This window comes from Elephas maximus, chromosome 7, assembly GCF_024166365.1.
Source record: "Elephas maximus indicus isolate mEleMax1 chromosome 7, mEleMax1 primary haplotype, whole genome shotgun sequence".
In the NCBI taxonomy this organism is placed as follows: domain Eukaryota; kingdom Metazoa; phylum Chordata; class Mammalia; order Proboscidea; family Elephantidae; genus Elephas; species Elephas maximus.
This window is the reverse complement of record NC_064825.1, coordinates 42,580,296-42,601,597: the sequence shown is the minus strand read 5'-3', so window position 1 is coordinate 42,601,597 and position 21,302 is coordinate 42,580,296. Positions and strand designations below refer to the sequence as shown.

The window sequence follows — 21,302 nt, the reverse complement described above, 5'->3', positions numbered from 1 at the left end:
GCTGTTTGGGGGTGATTTGGTATGGTGCCCAGTAAGCTAACAGGCAAAGAGCCCTGGTGGCGCAGTGGTTAGGTGTTCGGCTGAACTAAATGGTCAGCAGTTCGAACCCACCAGCTGCTCCATGATTATGGCACTCTGCTTCCATAAAGATTACAGCTTGGAAACCCTATAGGGCAATTCTGCTCTGTCCCATAGGGTCGCCATGAGTCAGAATCAACTCAACGGCAACAGGTAAGCTAGCAGGTGGTGCTAGCCTACACACACACATACTCACACAAGATAAGGGACAATACGAGAGGCAGCACGCTCAAAAGAAACAGTACCAGCTCTGGAGCCAGCAAGATCTGAGTTTGAAATGAACCCTGGCTCCATCACTTCTTGCTGTGTGGTCTTTGGCAAGTCACTTGACCTCTCTGAGCCTTCACTTTCTGTCTGTAAAATGGAGACAATGATACCTGTGGTTCATGATAGGACACTCAATATTGTCATTTCCCCAACTGGAAAGCGGAAGCCCTGCAGTCAAAGTTTGTCTGCCTCCATTGTTTCCTATATAATAACTCTCTCGCCCCAAGAGAGAAACTCGCTGGAGGGGCCAGCTGAGAAAGAAAAATGTTAAATAATTCAGAAGCACTAACATCAAGTCTGATGTAAGTATAAAAATAGTTACAAAACACCACACTCCTCTGTGTTCATTACAGGAAACTTGGCTCCCTAGCAGGAATGGATGGAGCAGGGGTCTGGCCTGAGGCTGGGTGGGGTTGGGCTTGTGAACCTTACCAGATTTCTATTTTGGCTCTTCTAATTACACAATCATCTTTGTACAAAGGCAAGGCAGCTGTTTGCTTGTCAACTTTATATTGTAAGGAGCCCTGGTGGCACAGTGGTTAAGAGCTCTGCTATTAACTAAGAAGTTGGCAGTTCAAATCCATCAGTCACTCCTTGGAAATGCTATGGGGCAGATGTCCTCTGTCCTATAGGGTCGCTATGAGTTGGAATCAACTCGATGGCATCAGCTTTTTTTTTGGGGGGGGGTGGTAATTACATATTCATCTTTGTAAAAAGTAAGGCAGGCATTTGCTCACCACCTCTATTTTTTAAAGGAGCCTTCTGATTTTTAAATTGACAGTATGTTCAGGTGGGCCGTGGGGACAGAGAGAGGGCATCTTCTACATCCTGCCTTCTCCAGGGAGCCAACAGTGAGTGCTTCATGGATAATGGACCCAACCTCAAAGCTTAGGTTCAAAGGAGAAGGCTCTTTGGCTGCCCTACATCCAACCCCTCAAGAAATCTCATGCTGCTAGCCTGTGTCGCCTAGAAGGGCTACGCTGTCCCACAAATTCAGAGATGAAAACAGGAAGAAACCAACTGGAGAGCTAATACTACGCAACTACTATATGCCAGACACCCTGCCAGGTACTTTACCTACATGACCTCCTGGAGCCCTCGTGACAAGCCCCAAATTAGTTGCAAGCCTCCGCGTTTTATAGATGAGGAAACTGAAGCTCAGGGAAGTTAGCAGGCATCCCCTAAGTTCCACCAATCAGAGGCAAGGTTCAGATTACCATGGCCTGACTCCCAAGCTTGTGCTTTCCACACCCCTACCCCATACCCTCCATAAGAGCAGAGCACCTGGTTTGAAAAGGTTCTCATGAATTATTCAGCCACATTTGTAGCTCCTGTCTCTTCCAAGCCACATCTGAATGCTTACTCAGTGCATTTTTTTCTTGCAAGGGAGCTGCATGAACACAAATTTCCAATTCATACTTAACAAGACCAGGAAGAAGGCCTGCTCTCAGCCTGCTCCAGGTATGAGTGCAAACCGAGGCATGTACCCAGAGCACTAGGCCCTGGGAGGGTTAAATGTACTGGCCAGAACCAAATTAACTGCTTCTAGGAGCTGAGGGTCTCAGAAGAGCCTCTTGGGCAGACTTGATAGGAAAGAAGAGGGAGCGGGTCAGCAAGAGAGAGGATGCATGAAAGGGTAGTGGAAAGAGGAGTAATAGTGATTATAGAACTGTTGTCCTTTTGGAAAACATGTTCTCATTCTTCCAGTCTGACCTCCAACCCTTCTTTCTTTTTGAAGCTGTTCTGCCTCATTCAGTCAGCGGGTAAGAGAGTTCTTTTTCACACGTGTGCTAGGCTACGTGCTAGAAAGCTTGATTAATGTCTCATTTCATCCTCAAAGTAGATGGAGTCATTCCCATATTAAAGAAGAAGGAACTAAGATCAAGAGGGTTAAGTAACCTGCCAAAGGACACATAAGTTAAAGCAATGGTTCTCACCTGGGATGATTTTGCCCCACCCCCCTTCCCACCCAGGGACATCTGGCAATGTCTGGAGATATATTTGGTTGTCATGCCTAGGGAAGGAGGCCACTGGCATCTAGTCGGGGGAGGCCAGGGATGTGGCTGAGCATACTACATTGCATAAGACAGACCCCCACAACAAAGACTTATCTAGTCCAAATGTCAATGGTGCCATTGCTGAGAAGCCCTGAGCTACAGGTAGCCCAGTCAGGATTTAAACCAAGGTCAGTCTGACATGGAAACGCATGATTTTTGTCTAATATTTTTAACTGTATAAGTAAAGGTCTGAGGGGTCTCTTCTGCTCTTCTGCCATGAACGGCAACTAGTCTGGGGCGCAGCTCACTTAGTAAGTTCTTGCTGACTGAGTGATGAATCAGTGCACTTAATAATGGTGCTGAGGATAGAGATGAGGGGCCCACCAAAGACAGCCAGCCATTCTGTTTAAGTGAACATTTCAAAAGGACACTGAGTCCAATCTTCCACCCAGTACAGGAAGCTTCTTGCACCTAACGGCCCCTGCTTGCACACCTCACATGATGGAGAACTCGTTCCCTCCACAAGCAGTCTAACGCTTGGTGGGATGTTCTCCCTGATGCTGAACTGAAATCAGCTTCCTTAGGACTCTCCACCCAGCCCCAGCCCACGTCAACCTATGGAGTCCTTGGGAAAAGACCACTGGTCAGCATCTGAAAGGCCAGCCTTAAGGTCTTGGTCCTGTTCTCCCACGAAAGAACACAGGCTTGGAGCCAGACTGATCTGTATTCAAATCCTGCCTCACTGCTTATATAGTTGGTGATGGAGCATAACAAGTCCTGCCTTGCAGAGTGGCTGTGCTCAGCACAGAGTAGGGGCCTCGAACACAGTAGGGACTCAAATAACTATCCTTGCCTGCAGGCTTAGGAACCTGGCTCTCGCCTCACTGGCGGCAGCTCTGTGACATCTGCTGGCCTTCCCCTCATCACACTCCTCTCTCTGGCCTCTGCCTGCCTGTCTCTGGGGACTACTTCTGAACAAGAGAATTTAATTCCATGATTATTAAGAGGATGGGAATATGAGTTGGTGACAACAACAAATCAAGAAATGATAACCATGAGAGTTACCATGGCAACATTTTAACTTGAAAAGTTCCAAGGCTGTGCTGTGTATTACGTGTGCACACATGCCTGAAAGCAGGCCTTAGATAGCAGCTTTGATGCCCTGAGACCATTACCCAAACTGTGGTCTATAGGGCATTTCCCACACTCTTCCCCATCTTCAAGAATAGGTTATGAAGGAACTTCTCCTTCTAGAAACCCAAATTCTTGATAAAGGGCTTAATTCATCAGTGCAGGCAGCTGTCAAGAGAGGCTAAACATCTCGTATTAAGTTTTGGCTGAAAATCCACAGACATCTGAAGATGGTGCATACCTTGGTGCTCTCACAAAGTCAGCTGGGCAAGTTCCTCACCCCTTCCACTTCCGGTGAACTAGCCATAAAAATCTCTTAGGGAGGAACACGAGGCAGACTGGTTTAGGAACCCTGGCGCCCCAAGGACTCACTGGCCCAGTGACATGGGGCAAGATGTCTAACCTCTCTGAGCCCCCTTTCTTCCTCTGTAAAATGAGAATAACAACACCTAACTGCACTCAGCTTGTTGTATGCACTTAATGAGATAACGTATGCTGAATGCCTCACACAATTCACAATTCAGCAAAGATTTATTGAGAGCCTTCTATTGCCAGGCACTGTTCTAGGCACTTGAGTTACCTCAGTAAACAAGAGACAAAGACCCCTACCCTTTTGGATATTATCAATAGTCAATAAGCATAATAAATAAGTCAATTATGTAGCATGTTCTGCCGTTGACCTGCCACCAACACTTCAATTCATTCTTAATATAGTAGCTGGAGTGATCTTATTAAAATAATAAAACAGTACTTAACACGGTGGAAAGAAAATGTGCTGCAGGGTAAAGGAGGTCAGAAACTTGGAAAGGGAAGCAGGGAGGCACTATGATTGCAATAGGATTATCAGGGTACGCCTTGCTGAGAAAGTGACATTGGGGCAAAGACATGGAGGTGGGCATCAGTCAAGTGGATGTCCAGGGAAAGAGCATCCCAGGCAGAGGGAACAGCCCCTGAGGCAGAAGAGTGCCTGACATGTTCTGACGAAGCACAGGGCACAGAAGCCAGCACAGCAGCAGCAAAGGACCACGGGAATGATGGGCAGGAAGTGAGGTCAGAGATGTAACAGGACAACCAGGTGATGAGAGCCTTATAGGTATACCAGGACGTCGGTCTCTACTCTGAGGCAAATTGGGTGCCATTACAGAGTGCTGAGCAGAAGAGTGATATGATCTGATTTATGTCTGTCTGAACAAGAACACCCTGGCAGCTGTGTTGAGAATAAACAGAAAAGGGGTCAGGGCAGAAGCAGGGAGCCCAGTTAGGAGGCTGCTGCAATCATTCCAGTGAGAGAGGATAGGGGCTTATATGAGGTGGTAGCAGTGGAGATGGTTGACAGTGGTCAGTTCCTGGATATAATTTGAGGGCAGAGCCAAAAAGATTTCCTATTGGCTCAGCTAGAAGGTATGAGAACAAAAGGAGGAGTCAAAGATGGCTCCCAGGTCTGGTGGCCTATCAACTGGAAGAATGTAATTACTGTTAGCTGAGATGGAGAGGACTGCAGGCAGATAAGTTTTGTGAGGAAGGTCACTTTTGGACATGTTAAATCGAGATGCTCACTAGACTATTCAAATAGAAATCTCAAGTAGGCAGCTGGATGGATGCACGAGTCCATAGTCTGGGAGACACTGTGATAAATACCTTTCCTCCCTCTTTTCCTCCTTCCCTTAAAAGTACAGATACTTCCACATATCCAGGAAGCAAAATGTGGTCTAGTTCCATCCTAGTGATCTATTGACCATCTCGCCCAGTGTGATGCAGTTCAATACCTCTTGGCCAAGAGTGAGGGGTGGAGGGAACAGGGGTCTGCTCTGGACTTCTCCAGTGTTATCCTTGGTATTCCTAGTGGGTGATAGTCTCTTCAAGTCCCCACATACAACGGGAATGATGATAACATCCCTCATCAAACTCTTGTCATATTGGAGGGAACATAAAATTGAATTGATTCAATCCTTCCAGAAGGCTATTTAGCAACACATATGAAAAGCCCTAAAAAGCTGCATAATCTTTGACCTAGCAATTTTAAGTAAAGAAATTGGACTGAAGGAAATAAACAGACAAGCGCGTGAAAATGTTGATCTCAGCGTTATTTACAGTGGTGAAAAATTGGAAACAACAATAGAGAATTGGTTAAATAAATAATGGTATATCTTTATGATGGAATACTACAAAGCTATTAAAGCCATGTTTGAGAGAAAGCTTAGTGGCATGGGGAAGTCATCGTGATATATTAAGTTACAAAACAATGGATATAATCTGCTTCAAATTGCATGTGTCTGTTGGGGGAAAAGACGGGATACAGGGCGGTATGTAGAAACAACACCGGTGAGAAAACTAAAATGGTAGGAGGGCCTATCTCTGAATGGCAGAATTATGGGTTATTTTCATTTGTTCTCTGGGTTATCATGTCTTTCCTATTGTTTACATGCATTATTGTTGTAACAACAACAACAACAAAAAACGTTAAATAAGAACATGATAGGTGTTATAAAATTTTCAAAATAATACTTACCCTATTAATAAAAATCACTACCTATTCCACAATGTGCCATGAGGCTTAATAAGTTTGAGGAAATGATGCCTGGAGAGTACAATGTAATACCCAGAACTGGAGTCTTTCTATGGCCTTACAATACGATCACCACTGACTACGCCTATCACCACTACCACTGCCACCAAAGAGGCCACAACAATACTGACAGACAGACACATAGAATCCACAGACTCCATTCACCGCATGACATCTGGTACCATATGTCATCTGCATGGCATTTGGTACCCCTGAACTTTGAGATAAGGAGGAGAAAGCTGAAGCAGAAAGGAGGATCACAGTTTTAAAACCTTACTAAGCAAAGCGTAGAGTCCTGGGTGGTGCAAACAGTTAATGCATTGGGCCACTAACTGAAAAGTTGTAAGTTCTAATCCACCCAGAGGCACCTAGGAAGAAACACCTGGTGATCTACTTCTGAAAAAACCAGCCATTGAATATCCTATGGTGCAAAGTTCTACTCTGACACACGTGGGGTCACCATGAGTCTAAGTCAACTCGATGGCAAATGGCTAAGCAAAGGGTGGCCCTCAGGACTGCACGGGCATCTCCTGGGAGCTTGTCAGAAATGTAGAACCTCAGGCCCACCCCTCCCACCATCTGAATCAGAACCTGCGTTTCAGCAAGTCCTCTGGAGGTGCCTATGCATATTAAGTTTGGGTAGCTCTGCTCCAGAATACGTCCCCACATTTTAGGGTAGGTCTGAGGTGATCTCAGGAAAAAAAGACAACTGAATAGTACTTCTTAACTAAATATTAATTATCTAATCATAAAAAATCACTCAAAGCAAAGCATCCAGAGGTGCAGAGCCTTTGGGCCGTTGGGCAATGTTGTCTCTGGTACCAAAAAAACCCAAACCCACTGCCATAGAGTCGATGCCGATTCATAGCGACACTATAGGACAGAGGAGAACTGCCCCATACGGTTTCCAAGGAGCGCCTGGTAGATTTGAACTGCCAACCTTTTGGTTAGCAGGCGTAGCTCTTCACTATGTCACCAGGGTTTCCACAGGCCCTGGAAAAGGACTACCTTCTGCTGAGCATTTTCCAGGATGCTGATGAAGTGCATTCTCTCTTCCACCTGGGGAATCCTGAGGCCTTGCTGGGTGGGTGGGAGGGTTTTGCATGAATGGTTAATGGTGCTCAGCCTAAGAAGTGTACATAAAAGGAGCAAAACTAGGTCAAAGAAATATCACTACATCTCCAGGCAAGGGCTAGGCCTCTTCCAGCACTCAGAATGCAGCTGTGTTGGGATGGCGAGAGGTCAGGATGAACGAGGCGGCCATTTTTCTGACTGAGATGTTGAGAAAGAAACCTTGATTATCATAACCATAGCCATATGGTCCAAATAAATTGGGTCACTCACCTCATAAATTACTCAAAATGGGATCCCTCATGCTTCTTCGAAGAAGGGAGGGAACTAATATTCAATGAGGCTTTATTCTATGTGCCATTTCTCAACGCTGGCTGCACCTTAGAATCACTTGGGGAGTTTTACAAAGCTCAGATGCCTAGTTCCCACCCCTGAGCAGTGTAGCACACTCTGGGCTGGGGCCAGGGCCCTGGTCTTTGGTAAAAGCTCCCCACCATGGTTTCAATTCATAATTAGGGTTCAGATCCAGTACATTAGGCACTGTGCTGGAGCTTTAAATCTAGTACCAAACAGGAGCTCAGAGAGGCACGTCATGGTGGTGGTTGTTGGTTGCCATCGAGTTGATTCTGATTCACGGCAACCCCATATGTGCAGGGTAGAACTGCCTCACAGGGTTTCCAAGGCCTTTCAGAAAGCAGATCACCAAGCCCATCTCCCAAGGTGCCTCTGGGTGGGTTTGAACCATTAACTTTTCAGCTAGTGGTCAAGCACTTAACCATTTGTGCCACTCAGGGCATTAGTACCCTGGTTTTTAGCAGGGCAAACTGGTGCAGGGAAGTAAAGAGACAGAGCTGGAATGGGAACCAGCTAGTCTACATCTACAGCCCTTTGGGTTTTTTCCGTTTCAATAAGCACCTCCATTTTCAGAAGACACAGATGCCAGGAGTCATCTCACAGTCTGACTACGAAAACCTGGAATGGACCCTTTTCACACTCCCATCCTCCCCTCCACTCCCACCTCCACAGTTGAACTGCATAGAAAGTGTAGCCAAGGCTATGGAAGCAAAAATCAGAGGACCAGGAGCTCAGTGGGTGGAGTGATAACAGGAAAAGTGGCAATGCCAAGAGCTACCATTTACATACAGACACTGTATTAGATAGTATACCAGTTACCTCGTGAATACCACAGCAACCCTTTGAGGTAATACTTCTATTTTCCATTTTATAAATGAGAAAATCATGGAGGCTCAGAGAATCTAAGTAACTTGCTTGAAGTTATACAACTACCAAGTGGCAAAGCAGAAAATTCAACCCAAAATCCATTGGCCTTTTCCCACTCCCTTTACATGGCCTTAGAAAGCACTTAACTAAAGTGTATGGGAGAACCATAAGCTGAAGAGCAAAAGGAACCCATCTGGACCTCAGTCAATTATTTTTCAGGCTCTGGAAATGATGCTGATTCAATAATGACAAGGACTCACAAAACTGTCACAAATATTCATTCATGATAATCTTACCAACAACCCAGCCAAATACTCATTATTATCCCCACTGTACGGAAAAGGAAAACTGAGTCTTAGAGACATTAAGTAATTTCACCAAGGCATCACAGATAGAAAGTGTTAGAACTATGAGTTCTGGCAAATTCCAAACTCAGTGTCTCTTTCAAACTGCCAAGAGGTGAAGGTCTGGAGGTGGCCTTTTCAAGGTGGCAAAAAGTGATCTGGTCCACAAGATCCTGGATACTTCCAGAACGTGGCTCTGGGCCGAAGCTTGCTGCTGCTACCACTTAGCAGCTGAGGGCTGCTTTGTAGTTATGTGGTTGTTTTGTTTGTTTGTTTGTTTTAATTATATCAACCTGCAAAGATGGAAAGCCTGCTTTTTGTTATTTTTCAGAAGTGACAAGTGGCAAGGCTAGAAACGCTGAGGGGGTTTACACAGCATTACAACGAAGTGCATCCCAGGGAAATCAATAAACAAAACAAAACAAAATGGCCCAGGTGATTACAGAGCACGTAACCTGCACCAGAGAAAAGTTAAGACTTGGAATCAGGCAGGCATCAGTTTCGGTCCTAGTTCCACCATTTCCAAGTCTTGCAGCAGGGGTCACATCACTTAACCACATGAAGCCTCCCCTCCACTCCTTCATCTGGAAAGTGGAGATCCCTCCAATCTCAAGAGAATGTCACAGGGATTAAACGGGTGTATGTGGCACTGCACACCAGACACTAAAGTCATTTGCATGTTTATTTACTTGTATGTGCCAGATGGCCTACCAAAGTGAACACTTAATCCTCACACCCATGTGATATGAGATAGGTTCTATTGTTTTCCCTGTTTGGTAGAGGCACAGAAGAGTTGCCCAAGGACATACAGCAAGGCGGTCACAGGTCAGAGTTTGAACCCAGTTCTTTCTAGCTGACGTTCTTCCCAATACCCCATACTGCTCAATCTAAATCACCTCAGAGTACAAGGAGAAAATGCAGTTGACTGGCCAAAAAGGATATTAGGTTCAACATGTGCAAGTACTTCCTGGACTTGAAAGCTGATAAGCACTAGAATGGATAAGCCCAAAGTTCCAAAATCACCACAAAAGACAGATTAGGGGTACCTGTGATTCTCTGGGAAACCCTGGTGGCGTAGTGGTTAAGTGCTATGGCCAAGAGATCAGCAGTTCAAATCCCCCGGGCGCTCCTTGGAAACTCTATGGGGCAGTTCCACTCTGTCCTATAGGGTTGCTATGAGTCGGAATCGACTCAATGGCAGTGGGTTTGGTTTTTTTGGTTTCGTGATTCTTTGACCACACAGTGTAGTAAAGAGGGCACAGGGCCCTGTGGGGCATGCAGATGCCAATCTTTTTCAGTTAATTCAGTTTAAAAAACAAAAATATAAAACTTAAAGCAAAAACCTGTTGCCATCAAGATGATTCCCACTCATTGCTACCCTATAGTACAGAGTAGAACTGCTCCATAGGGTTTCCAAGGCTGTAATCTTTTCTCTAATCTTACAAATCTGTCTTGGAAGACGTACAGCCAGCGCGCTCCTTAGAAGCAAGGACAGTGAGACCTCATCTCACATACTTTGGACATGTTATCAGGAGGGATCAATCGCTAGAGAAGGACATCATACTTGTTAAAGTAGAGGGTCAGAGAAAAACAGAAAGACCCTCAATGAAATGGACTGACACAGTGGCTGCAACAATGGGCTCAAACATGGCAACTGCTGCGAGGATGGCACAGGATTGGCAACATTTCCTTCTATTGTACACAGGGTCACTATGAGTCAGAACCAACTCCATGGCACGTAACAACAATAACCTTTATGAAAGCAGACTGCCACATCTTTTTTCCGAAGAGCAGCTGATGGGTTCGAACCACTGACCTTTCATTTAGTAATTGAACGCTTAAGCATTGCAACATCAGGGCTCCTTAACAAAGCAAAAAGCCAAAATGATTCTCCTAAAACCATCAAAAACTCCACTAATTCACTACTCTTAATGCTTTGTTTATTTCTTTTTAGTCCTACTTCAACTAAAGTCCAATTTTTAAAAAACACATTTTGGCTTTAATAGTAAAGCATTTTAGAACACTTTCAAAAAAAGTTTGAAAAAAAGGGAATAATTATGCCACATAATTTTTATTGTGGCATTTTCCCATGTCACAAAGGCACATTTTCAAAACCAATTATTTAATTTTTATATAAAATTCCACTGTTTGGCTATGCCGTGCTTATCCAAACCGTTTACCATTTTTTCACTATTATAAACAACACTGCAATGAGCATTTTTGTTCTTAAGTCTTTTCTGCCCATCTCTGATAATTTTCATTGGCTAGATTCCTAGAATCAGAATACTGGACTAAAGAGAGTAAGTGTTTCTAGGATGACTGACAGTTACTGCCAAATTGCTTTTCTAAAAGGGTATATTAATCTGTATTTTCACTAGCAGTAAGGGAGAGTACCTGTTTCCCAACACCCTCTCCAGGGTCCAATATTGTCTTAAAAATAACCTTGGCTAATAAGAGAAGTGAAAAACAGTAGCATGAATCTGCAAAGAGGCACAGAGTATTTAAACAACCTATCAGAAGTCATATAAGAGTTGGGTACCACCCACCACCCATACTTCACCAGAGCTTAGGTTATGTAGTGGTGGCCTTGTGCCAGCCATTGTTTTAGGAGCTTTTACAATGGAACTTCATGGGGGCAGGGATCTTTGTATTCTTCTCTGAGTATCCTAAGCTTCTGGACTAACACTGTCCAACAGAACTTTCTGTAATTATGGAAATATTCTATATCTGTACTGTCCAATATGGTAGCCACTATCCACATCTGGTTACTGAGCACTTGAAATCTGGTAAGTATGGCTGAGGAATTGAATTATTAATTTTAATTCATTTTAATTACATTAAATTTAAATTGTGTCAGTGGTTACTGTATTGCACAGCCCTAGAATATCTACCACATTCCCCAATAAATATTTATTGAATGATGAACTCATGTAATCTCCTAATTCTACTTACCTCTACCATACTTCCTAGAAGGAAGAGTTTGTCTCCTCCTCCCTCAACTCCGTGTGTCCATTTGTTCTTTCAAAGGCAGAGTTAATGCTATTTATCTGCCATGTGGGGGTGATGTGAGGATCAGCTAATTAATGTTTGCAAACAGCTGCATTGCTAACTGGTTCTCAGAATAACTGCACATTAATAAAATGTTACAACTACCAATTCTCATCCAGAGGCCAAAGCAGGACTGGGTTTACTTAGTACAAAGCTGGTTTCTCTGACTCACCCTGAACTGGATCCTGTCATTGTTGACCTCATAAACACAAACCCCTTTCATTTGAAAGGTCCCCCAATCAGACACTGAAATTTACCCTCGCAATGGTTTTGATGTCACAGTTTGATGAGTAAATTAATAACACAAATAAAACTGGGCAGGGTGGATATTTAACCAACTTGAACAAATTGCTTTTAAAGCTCTTAAGCGCTTTAATTGCTTGCCTGATAATGATGCAAATTTTTGAATGTCTTGATCCACTCTCAAAGTAGGCCCAGTAAAAGGACCTCTAAAGGGAAACACTTTAGTAAGCGCTCAATTTTAATGACATGGCATTCTCAAAAGTTACAAAATGGCTTTGCCTTACTGAGCCCCAGTTTCCTCATCTACAGCATGGGGATACTAATAGCTACCTTGTAGAACTGCTGTGAGGAGTGAACAAAGGTGGAGCCTGGCACATGGAAAGCACTCAGTATGTGTTTGTGATGCCCTCACCCATTCTTCACCTTTCTCGCAGCTGCAGGAGGTGAGAGGTCTATTTGCAGGCATAAAGGTAACGATTTTCAAAATCCAAAGGAAAAGAACGGACACATCCCTTTGACGTCCTGCTGTTCACAGTGCCAGTCTACAAATACAAGACAGCTAGCTCCCAGAGCTACTATCCCACAAAACACTGCTATTACTTTCTGAAAGAATCTTGAGCAGGAGGTAGCTTGAAACCTTGCGATTCCAAGTGTGGATGAGGACTAGCCACATGGCATCACCTGGGAGCAGGTTAGAAATTCAGAACCAAGAGCCCCACCCCAAACCTACTTCCTCAGAACCCACTTTATCAAGATTCCCAGGTGATTTGTGCATGTTGAAGTCTGAGAAGTGCTAGTTTACAAAACATCTAATCCACTTTCCTCTCCCAATCCTGTTTTATAAGTGGGAAATTAATTTCAGGAATGAGCAAATATGTCACCCAAAATCATTAATACAGTGAAATCTGTAAGAGCCAGAACTGGACAGGACTGCCTTGTTTTTCCAGGTCTCACAAGTTTTCTGCCTCTGACAGGGTACAGTCTTACCACTTTTCTACTTCTCGTTTTAGTGGAAAATAATTTAATTGTCCTTTTCTGACAGGATTCCACCTTACCCAGCTTCTGGCTTTCACAGGTTTTACTGTATTTTAGCTGTAACCCATTTTTTTCACTTCCAAGGGGCTCAAGACCAGACCTACAGCAAGAAAAGTGACTTTTTAAGAGAAAAACCTGCTTAAAACCTTTAAGAGGAAAATCTTCTTAAAACCTAAAAAAAATTGCAAAAATTGTTCTCCAGGGCTTGAATGGTTAATCAATTTCATCTAACATCCTTTGCCATTGTAGGCTGAGGCTACAGAGCTACTACCCCCAAAGGAAAAGCAGGAACCAAAGGGAAAGGGAGTCCGGGGCACTGAATAACTGCTTTTCAGATCCTGCTTCATTTATGTCCTGTTTCCTTTTTGTTTTCCAAATGAAAAGACAAGCCCTGATTTGATGTTCAGAACATGACAAAGGAAAGCAACATTCTCTCTCACCTTCCAAAGTGAAACTGGAGTGGCCTAAGAATCAAAGGCAGCATCCAACACTATCTGAATTCAGAGTCTGTGACCAACAGAGCTGGTGTTCTCTACGGCGACCGCACAGCTGAACAAGTCTGGGGTGACCTCTCCACCCGATCTAAAGGAAATTCCGATGTCTCCTGCTGTGCCCAGGAACACCTTAGAAACAGGAGGGCTAGGTTTCTCTCACTGGCTCCAGGGAAATTGTCATGCCATCGAACCAAAGGGAACAAATCTCTTCTGGGTCACAGAAATCTGACACGTGGAGGCGTGAAACTGACAAATACACTCTCTGATTACACTGGATCACAAAAGGATGGGATGAGATGCTGAAATACTTCCACTTTCAAAACAGCCAGTAGGCATGTTGATGTATTTATTCATTGTGCCAAGGGACCATGAAGAGAGACTCAGTAAGGTTGGTTTTGCCAGTAAAATGCCATGCAACAGGGGATAAGCTTGGTGCAGCAGGGTAGAGTGTCAACTGTTTCCTTTGTAAGATCTCCTGGGCCAGTTTAAGACCTCTGAATTAAAGGAAGGAGGAAAAAAAGGGAGAGAGGGGAAGTCCACCGCCCCAGCAAAGCACTGAAGACACAGACACTTCTCTCAGGAACTGTTTGTCATTCACCATGGAGCCAGCCCCACCCACAATGCCGAGGAACACATTTACATATTTCAGCTCCATAGCTGGCTGAAGCTCTACAGAAAGTCATGATTCCAAGACAGCTAGGGAAGAAAAATGTTCTTGGAAAAAGGATTTGCCCATCAGTCTGGCAGAACAGCTTAAAGTTATGCAAATCCTAGACTTGAAGTTTGATTGTCACCCCCTTTACCTCCCCCTACCACCTCAGCTCCCCAGCCTATAAGGAACTGCAAAACAAACATTCATATTCTGGTTTAAAAGATAAAGTAGACTTCACAGCTTAACGTATTGCTTTTAAGGTGTGACAGAAGCCTTAATAGGGTACATTCCTTTGACCCGGCAATCGTACTTTCTAGGCATGTATCTTAAACACTAAACAGTCTGTTCAAGGATGGTGACTGCAGCTTTGTTATAATAATAACCAGAAATAAAAAGTTAAAAAAAATTGGGGACTGGTGAAACAATGTATGCCACATAAAAACACTAGTGGTCTATATTGCCATTTAAAATGTTGCCATGGAGGGGGGAGTTATAACATGGGAATACTTATATGCTTTATCATGAAATAAAAATAAGAGTTCAGAATATAACTGTATGATCTCATTTTTCCATATTCCTAAAGAAAACATCACCAGGTACAACTGAAAATGTGGTGAATCTCATTTTTCTTTTGCTTTTTTCTACATTGTCTTAATTTATTACAGTGAACATGTGTTACTTCAGCAGTTAGGATAAAAATTCCAAAAATACTCTGGCAAAGTAATAAATATATAACCCACAGAGCACATAGATGCATAAGCACATATATTTAAATGATTTTATTAGAAGCTTTTCTTACGGAAAACTGTGAGTTCAGGGATTCGTGTTTGCTTGGTTCCCTGGGGATGGGGTATGTGCTCCTTTCAAAGTTGCCCCTACAATAATCTGCCAGCAGAAAGCAAAGATGGAGTGATTCAGCTTTCAGTTACAATGAGCCAGGCTGATAGAGCACGGGAGGAGGCAGGTAAGAGAAGGCCCCTCAGAACTAAAATTGAGGTTGATTTACCCTGCCAGGCTTTTGGAATCAAATCCAAAAGGAGCTGATTTAAATCTCATTGTTCTATTGTTTCACTTTTTAGATTTATGGATGCGGGAGAATGTACTGGGACAGAACAGAAGGTTTAGGGCAGGGGCAGAGGAACTGCTGAATAGGACAGGAGGCTGAATACCCAGGTACGAATTTGCACTGCTGTGTGCTTACGAAATCTCATTTTCCTGCAACCCGTCTCCGCTAAAGCATGTGAGTTGGCATCTTAAATTGAAGTCCTTGCTTCCATTGCCCAACAATCTTTACCTTAAATCCCTCATCACCTTCCTTGCCACATCTGTAACTTTTCATCTGGAAACACCAGGTTATGTAACATACGAAAGCCGCACGAGGACAGAATTCTGTCAGAAAAGGGGCCCAACGAAGCAGAAATTCTAACAAAACTGGAAATGGCTTTTCTAAGAAAAGAGAAGATATTTTTGTTTCAAGCCTTTAAGCTGGTTTTAAATAGACTTGGGATGTGATGCTGCTGGTTCTTTTCAGGCTTTTGCTTTCCCTGCCCAACCCCCACCCTACAAAGGCACAATGTGGAAAGGGAGAAGGAGGTGGACGACGGGAATCATCATCCGAAGTGCCCACAATGTGCCAAAGGTTTTATAAACATTGATCCTTATAGTGTTGTAAACTGGAAACCCTAGGGGCATAGTGGTTAGGAATTATGGCTGCTAAGCGAAAGGTCGGCAGTTCGAATCCATCAGGCGTTCCTTGGAAACTCTGTGGGGCACTTCTACTGTCCTTTAAGGTCACTATAAGTCAGAATCGTCTGAAGTGCCCATAATGTGCCAGAGGTTTTATGAACATTAATCTTTACAGTGGTGTAAACCAGTTAATCCTTACAGTGTTGTGAACTAGGCAATGTTGTTGTTGTCAGTAGCCTTCTAGTCAATTTCAACTCATAGTGACCCCAAATGACAGAGTAGAACTGCCCCATAGGGTTTTCTAGGCTGAAATCTTTACAGGAGCAGACTGCCAGGTCTTCCTCCCATAGAGCAGCTGGCTGGATAGGTTGGAACCACCAGCCTTTCACTTAAGCTGAGCGCTTAACTGTTGGGCCACCAGGGCACCTTAACTAGGCAATACCCTCCTCCTTTTTTTTTTTTTTTTTCAACAGGTGAGGAAATGAAGCTCCAAAGGTAACTTGCCTAAGGTCACACAGCCATGATTCCTACCCCATCAATTTACTTCCACAAAACCCACAAAAGGTGAGACTATACAACCTAGACTCAGATTCAACTGGAGGAAGAGTCCCTGGAAACCCAAACCACTCGCTACCAGGATACCCAGTCTTCTGCAAGAGTATTGGCTCCAGTGCATTCCCTGACATGCCAGACCTTTCCATTCACTGTGTAACTGTCCTCTGGTGGTTCGTCTTTAGACCGCGCACTGTTTTTGCCCTCTGGGGCTGCTCTCAGCAAGGCTGACCCTTCTTCCCCCACAGTCCATCACACAGTGGTTTCATTGCCTTACTGCCCCATTCTATCCCCACTCTCAAAATGACGCTTGATGAGAATATGATGCCGGCAGAGAACAAATGGGAGAAAATCAAACGTCTCCATCCCTGCCACCTTCCCCATCTCAGAAGATGGAGATTTCATACCCCACCCACCCCACCCCCTCAGCTCACTTGAAGACACGTGCTGGAGAGAAAACCATCCCTGGATTAACCCTCCAAAACATGCAAACACTATGTCCTATGCCCCGCTTACTGCAGAGAAGGCTCCACTAAGAGGTCCCACCCCTGTGCCACCAGAAAATCAGCTCCAACAGGTCCAAACCACTAGTGCGGAAGGGCTTCCTGTCTTCATCCTCACTAGAGAAAACGGATTCTTTCTCAGCCTTCCCTTACAACGCCTAGGAAGAGAGAAATCCCGTTTTGTTTTGTTTTTCACTGAGTCTGGCCTCCCTGCAAACCTCCCCTCGCCAGCACACACGCAGAAAACTTGCTCCCGCAGCTACCACCTGTGAAAACACCCCTCCCAACTTTGGTGAAGACGGCTCCCGGGGCCAAACCCATCGGCAGGGCGTCCGGAGCGCCCCCGGGAGCCGGAGGATGGCTACACCGGGACCGGCGGCGGCGGGCGAGGGGCGGGAAGGCGCGCACGACCCCGCGCCAAGCCGCACTGGCGGCTGGATCGTGGCCATCTCAGCCCCGGTTTCCCGCCCGAGGCCCCGCCTACCCGCCGGACCCTCTCCGCTCGGAAGGCGTCTGAGGCCCGAGGAGGAGCCCAAAGCTGACGGCGCCCCGCAGGCGCCGAGAGAGAGAGCGCGCGCGAGGGGGCCGCGGCCCGCGCGGAGCTTGGTGGGACCCCGAGGGACTGCCTATGGCCGACAGGGAGCAGGGCGGCGCCGGCCAGCGCAGGGAAGCTGGGATGCGCGCCCCCGCCACGCCGGGAAACAGGTTGCAGCCGATCCCCATCGCCTCCCCGGACCGCCCCGCAGGACTCCCTTCCCGCCCTGCTGGGGTGGCGAACCCTCCCGCTCGGGGCGCCCGCCTCTTCCCTGGACCCTGCGGCCAAGCCCGAGCCCCTCACGGCAGCTGGGCTTAAAGGCGCCTTCAGCAAGGTCAAGGCGCGGCCGGCCGGCACCTGGGGATTTTTCCCAGCTGAGCCCTGGCTTTGCAATCGCATTGTTAAGGATCTTGGCAGCGGCAGGAAATCCGAACGGCCCCACAGGTCTGAGCGAGGGAGGATTTATTTTACAGCGCGGAACACACTCAGACGGACCCGGGATTTCAGGGGGAGGACATGCGGGGTTTCAGGACGCTGGAATGTGGCAAAAACCAAACACTCCCCACCCCCGCCCACTAACAACCAGTGACTGGGGTGGGGTGGGGTGGGATGGGGGTGGGATTCAGGGCCACTGTGCCCCAGTCTTCGGCTTTCCGCCAGGCACTGTCACGTATGGGCTGGTTTATCCCTCTACAGGCGAAAAACAAGATTTAAAACATTCTACTACCGCGGTTTCTCTATCAAAGCCCATCAACGTGCTACAGGCTGCGGCGGCGAAGGGAGGCAGCCAGAAGAGAATAAACGCAAGAGAAGCAAACTGCGGGGAGAAGCTAGGAAATGGAAGCCATGCCGGGCACTCAGCCCCATTGCATCCCTTTAACCCTGGGCTAGCCCAGGAAACCAGACTAGGTAAATAACCGCGGCCGCCCCAGGCAGAGGCCAGCACTCTCCCGCTTACCAGGGTGGGTTTCCATGGTTGGGGTGCCTGAGCATCTCTGAGGGGGGCCAGGCATCGCGGGCAGGTTTCTAAACACACGAAGGGCACTGTGTGTGCAAGACGGGGATGGGGCGCCTGGAGAGGCAGAGAACAGGGGTTTGGGGACGCCCTAGGACACAAAGTCAGTTTCCTCAAACAGCATTCCCTGGAAGGACTTTCAACCCTCCCCTCCCCACCCCCTGGGAAGGCTCGAGTCTCTGAGGACTAAATGAACCCTGAGTTCCAACCGGTTCCTCCTCTCCAGTCAATCCTGAATCCCCCACCCAGTTCGGAGGGTGACATTCTTTGGGGACAGCAGCATTAGCACTCAACGCCCATCGCAGTAACGACCATCGTAATGCGAGAAGTCTCGCTGCTCTCTGGCCTTGGAATGGGAGCACCCTGGTACTTACATCCCCCAAGCAGGCAAACTTTCAGGCTTGTCTTCGCGAACGGAGTGCTCGCATCACGTTCTGGGTAATCACCGAGGCAGCTTACATAACTGCCCGCGATACTGTTCGCAGTTCTCCCTCGGTGCGCGGCCGCACAGTTCAGCAGCACATAGACACCCTCTTGCCCCGGCGCTCGGTATCCCGAAGGTGCCCCACCGCCGCCTTCTACGTACCAGCACGACGTTCTCGTGGGCTAGTCAAACACAAGTGTGCGCGCAGGATCCGGCAAAAACCCCGATTGCCTCTCTGTGCTCCTTTCGCTGCGCTAGTAGCTCACGGGTAACTGCATTTCTACAGACCTTCTTGCCAGGGATGGGAGTGGGGGGTTAGGGACGGGGTGGGGGATTGGCGCAGATCTGAAGAGGGCTCCGCACCCGACTGAGCAATAATAATACTCTGGCCCACATGGGCCGGGGTGCACAAATCGTCTTAACGTCTCGCCCTGAAAGGGGAGCGAATTTCCAAAGTTAGAGACCACGCAGTTGAATTTCCAGTACTTTCCAACCTCGCCAAGGCGAGGGCAGGGCAGAGGAGGGGCAGGCAGAGGCCAGCAAAGACCACCAGCCCTACCCGTAAAGGAGGACTCACTAGTTGAGTCCCGCCCCCCCCCCAGTACCCCCTCACTCAGTAGTTGGCGGTGTACTCTCCGGTTACATGTACATACACATACACATAGTCTCCGCGCCACCACCTTCCCGTCTGCTCCTCCAATGTAAAGACTGCATTTTTAATCGTGAGGAACATGACTAAGGAGCTCGGTGATCACATTTCAACCCAGAGCACATTTCCCCAGTCTGGGGGTGCGAGTAGTCACACTCACACAGACCCCGGAGCCCACCGCGCGTCCATTCGGCGGCCGCAGCCTTAACTCTTTCGGAGGCGAACATCAAACTGCGGCCAGGTGGCCGGTGAGGAGAGGCGAGCGCCGCGCCGCGCCTGCTGCAGAGGGCGCGGGGCTGGGGTCGCGTTCTCGGCTTCAGCCCCGGAGCGCGCGGGTCTGCTGCAGCCGGCGCTGGCTTCGGCAGGAGAGGCTGCAGCCGCCGGACCCCGGCGCCGCCTTGCGGGTTCCTCCAGCGCCCGCCGGGGCCCTGGGGGGTGAGAGTCTGCAGAGGGTCTGCGGGGGCCGGAGCCGGTGCAGGGAAGGGGAGCTGGGCGAGGCAGATAAACCCGGGGCGCGCCGCCTTCCTCCCACCCCCCGTCCGGAGTTCTGGGCCCGGTGCCCACCTCTCTGCCCTCCCCCGGCCCTCGGACTCCAGTCTGCGGAGGCTCCAGGGGCTGCGGCGGCGGAGGATCGGGGCTTCTGGCTGGCTCGCCTCGCCGGCAACCCCTGCCCCAGCGTCCCCGGGTGTGGGCCAGGGAGGCAGGCAGGCAAGCGTCTTCCAGAGCCCTCGGCAACTAGCGCAAGCTGCCCCGACCCTGCCCAGGCCAACGAGTGCAGAGGGTCTGGGGAGCCAGTAAAGCGCCGCCACTGTCCCCAAGGCGCTTTTCTGTAGAGCCGATCACGCCGCCTTACCGTGGCTGCAGGCTGCCACCGCGGGGAAAGCGCGGAGGAGGGAGGCAGGGAGGCAAGGCGCCGCGCCAGTGCTTCCTCTTGCTCTCGGCGCCGTGGCTTCCCGGTCTGCGAGCCCGAGCGGGGCGCCCAGGAAGGAGCAGGTCCCGGCTCTCCACTCAGTTCCAGTGAGACCAACAATAGCTCCCACTGGGAGCGCAGCCCCAGCGAGCCTCCAACCGCGCGCGCACGCCGGGCTCCAGCTCCCGGCCGCTCCCGGCCGGCGTCCCTGCCAGCAATGCTGCCCCACATGAAACAGCTGCAATCCCGAGGCTTCTGGGGGGTTGGGGCGGGTGTGAGTGTGTGTGTATGTGTGTGTTTAATAGCTTCCCTCCTCTTCTTCCCCTCCCCGCCTTCGCCTCAGTCCCCCACCCTCGCTGTCTTACACACAGACAGAGAGGGCGAGCGAGAGAGACACACACATACACACTCACACGCACACGCAGGTTACATGAATGGGACGCGGGAGCCAATCCTACTAGGCTGGGCGAGCGGCGGCGCACAGGCGCTTGAAGCAGGGCTGCACCACGGCGCGGGGGGGCGCCACGCAGGTGATGCGCGTCCCTCCCGCGGCCACCACGTCGGCCTCTCCGCTCACCCCAGTCTCTCTGCTCTCACCAGTCTCTTCTCTCTCCTTCCCTTCTTTCTCTCTGCTCTTTTCTCCATCTTCTTTCATCTTTCTCTCTTTCGAGTTGGTCTGCTCTTTTATTTAGCCTCCTCGCTTTCTCTCTCGCCCTCTTAAACTTCTTTCTTGTCCCCAACTTTTCTCTACTTCCTGGCCTCTTGCCTTTTGTTGTCTCTCCTCCCCTTTGGACTTTCTCCCCGGTCTCTCTGCAGTGTCATCTGGTCCCCTCCCTCCCCCTTCTCCTCTCCCTGGACTCTCTGGGGCCGGTTGGCCTCCT

General features: G+C 48.0%; 1 protein-coding gene across 2 annotated transcripts in view; it reads right to left on the bottom strand.

Annotated features, from left to right (window-relative positions):
• The window catches only part of TENM4 (teneurin transmembrane protein 4), an 887,828-nt gene extending 867,815 nt beyond the window's left edge, over positions 1-20,013 (bottom strand). For both annotated transcript variants that reach the window (XM_049889686.1, XM_049889688.1), the window contains exons 1-2: positions 18,813-20,013; positions 18,382-18,495 (exon numbers count right to left, since the gene is read on the bottom strand). In XM_049889686.1, the coding sequence (XP_049745643.1) occupies positions 18,382-18,436 (55 nt within the window). In that variant the 5' untranslated portion in view covers positions 18,437-18,495; positions 18,813-20,013. The remainder of the gene's footprint in view (positions 1-18,381; positions 18,496-18,812) is intronic.
• Between the last annotated feature and the right edge of the window lie 1,289 nt (positions 20,014-21,302).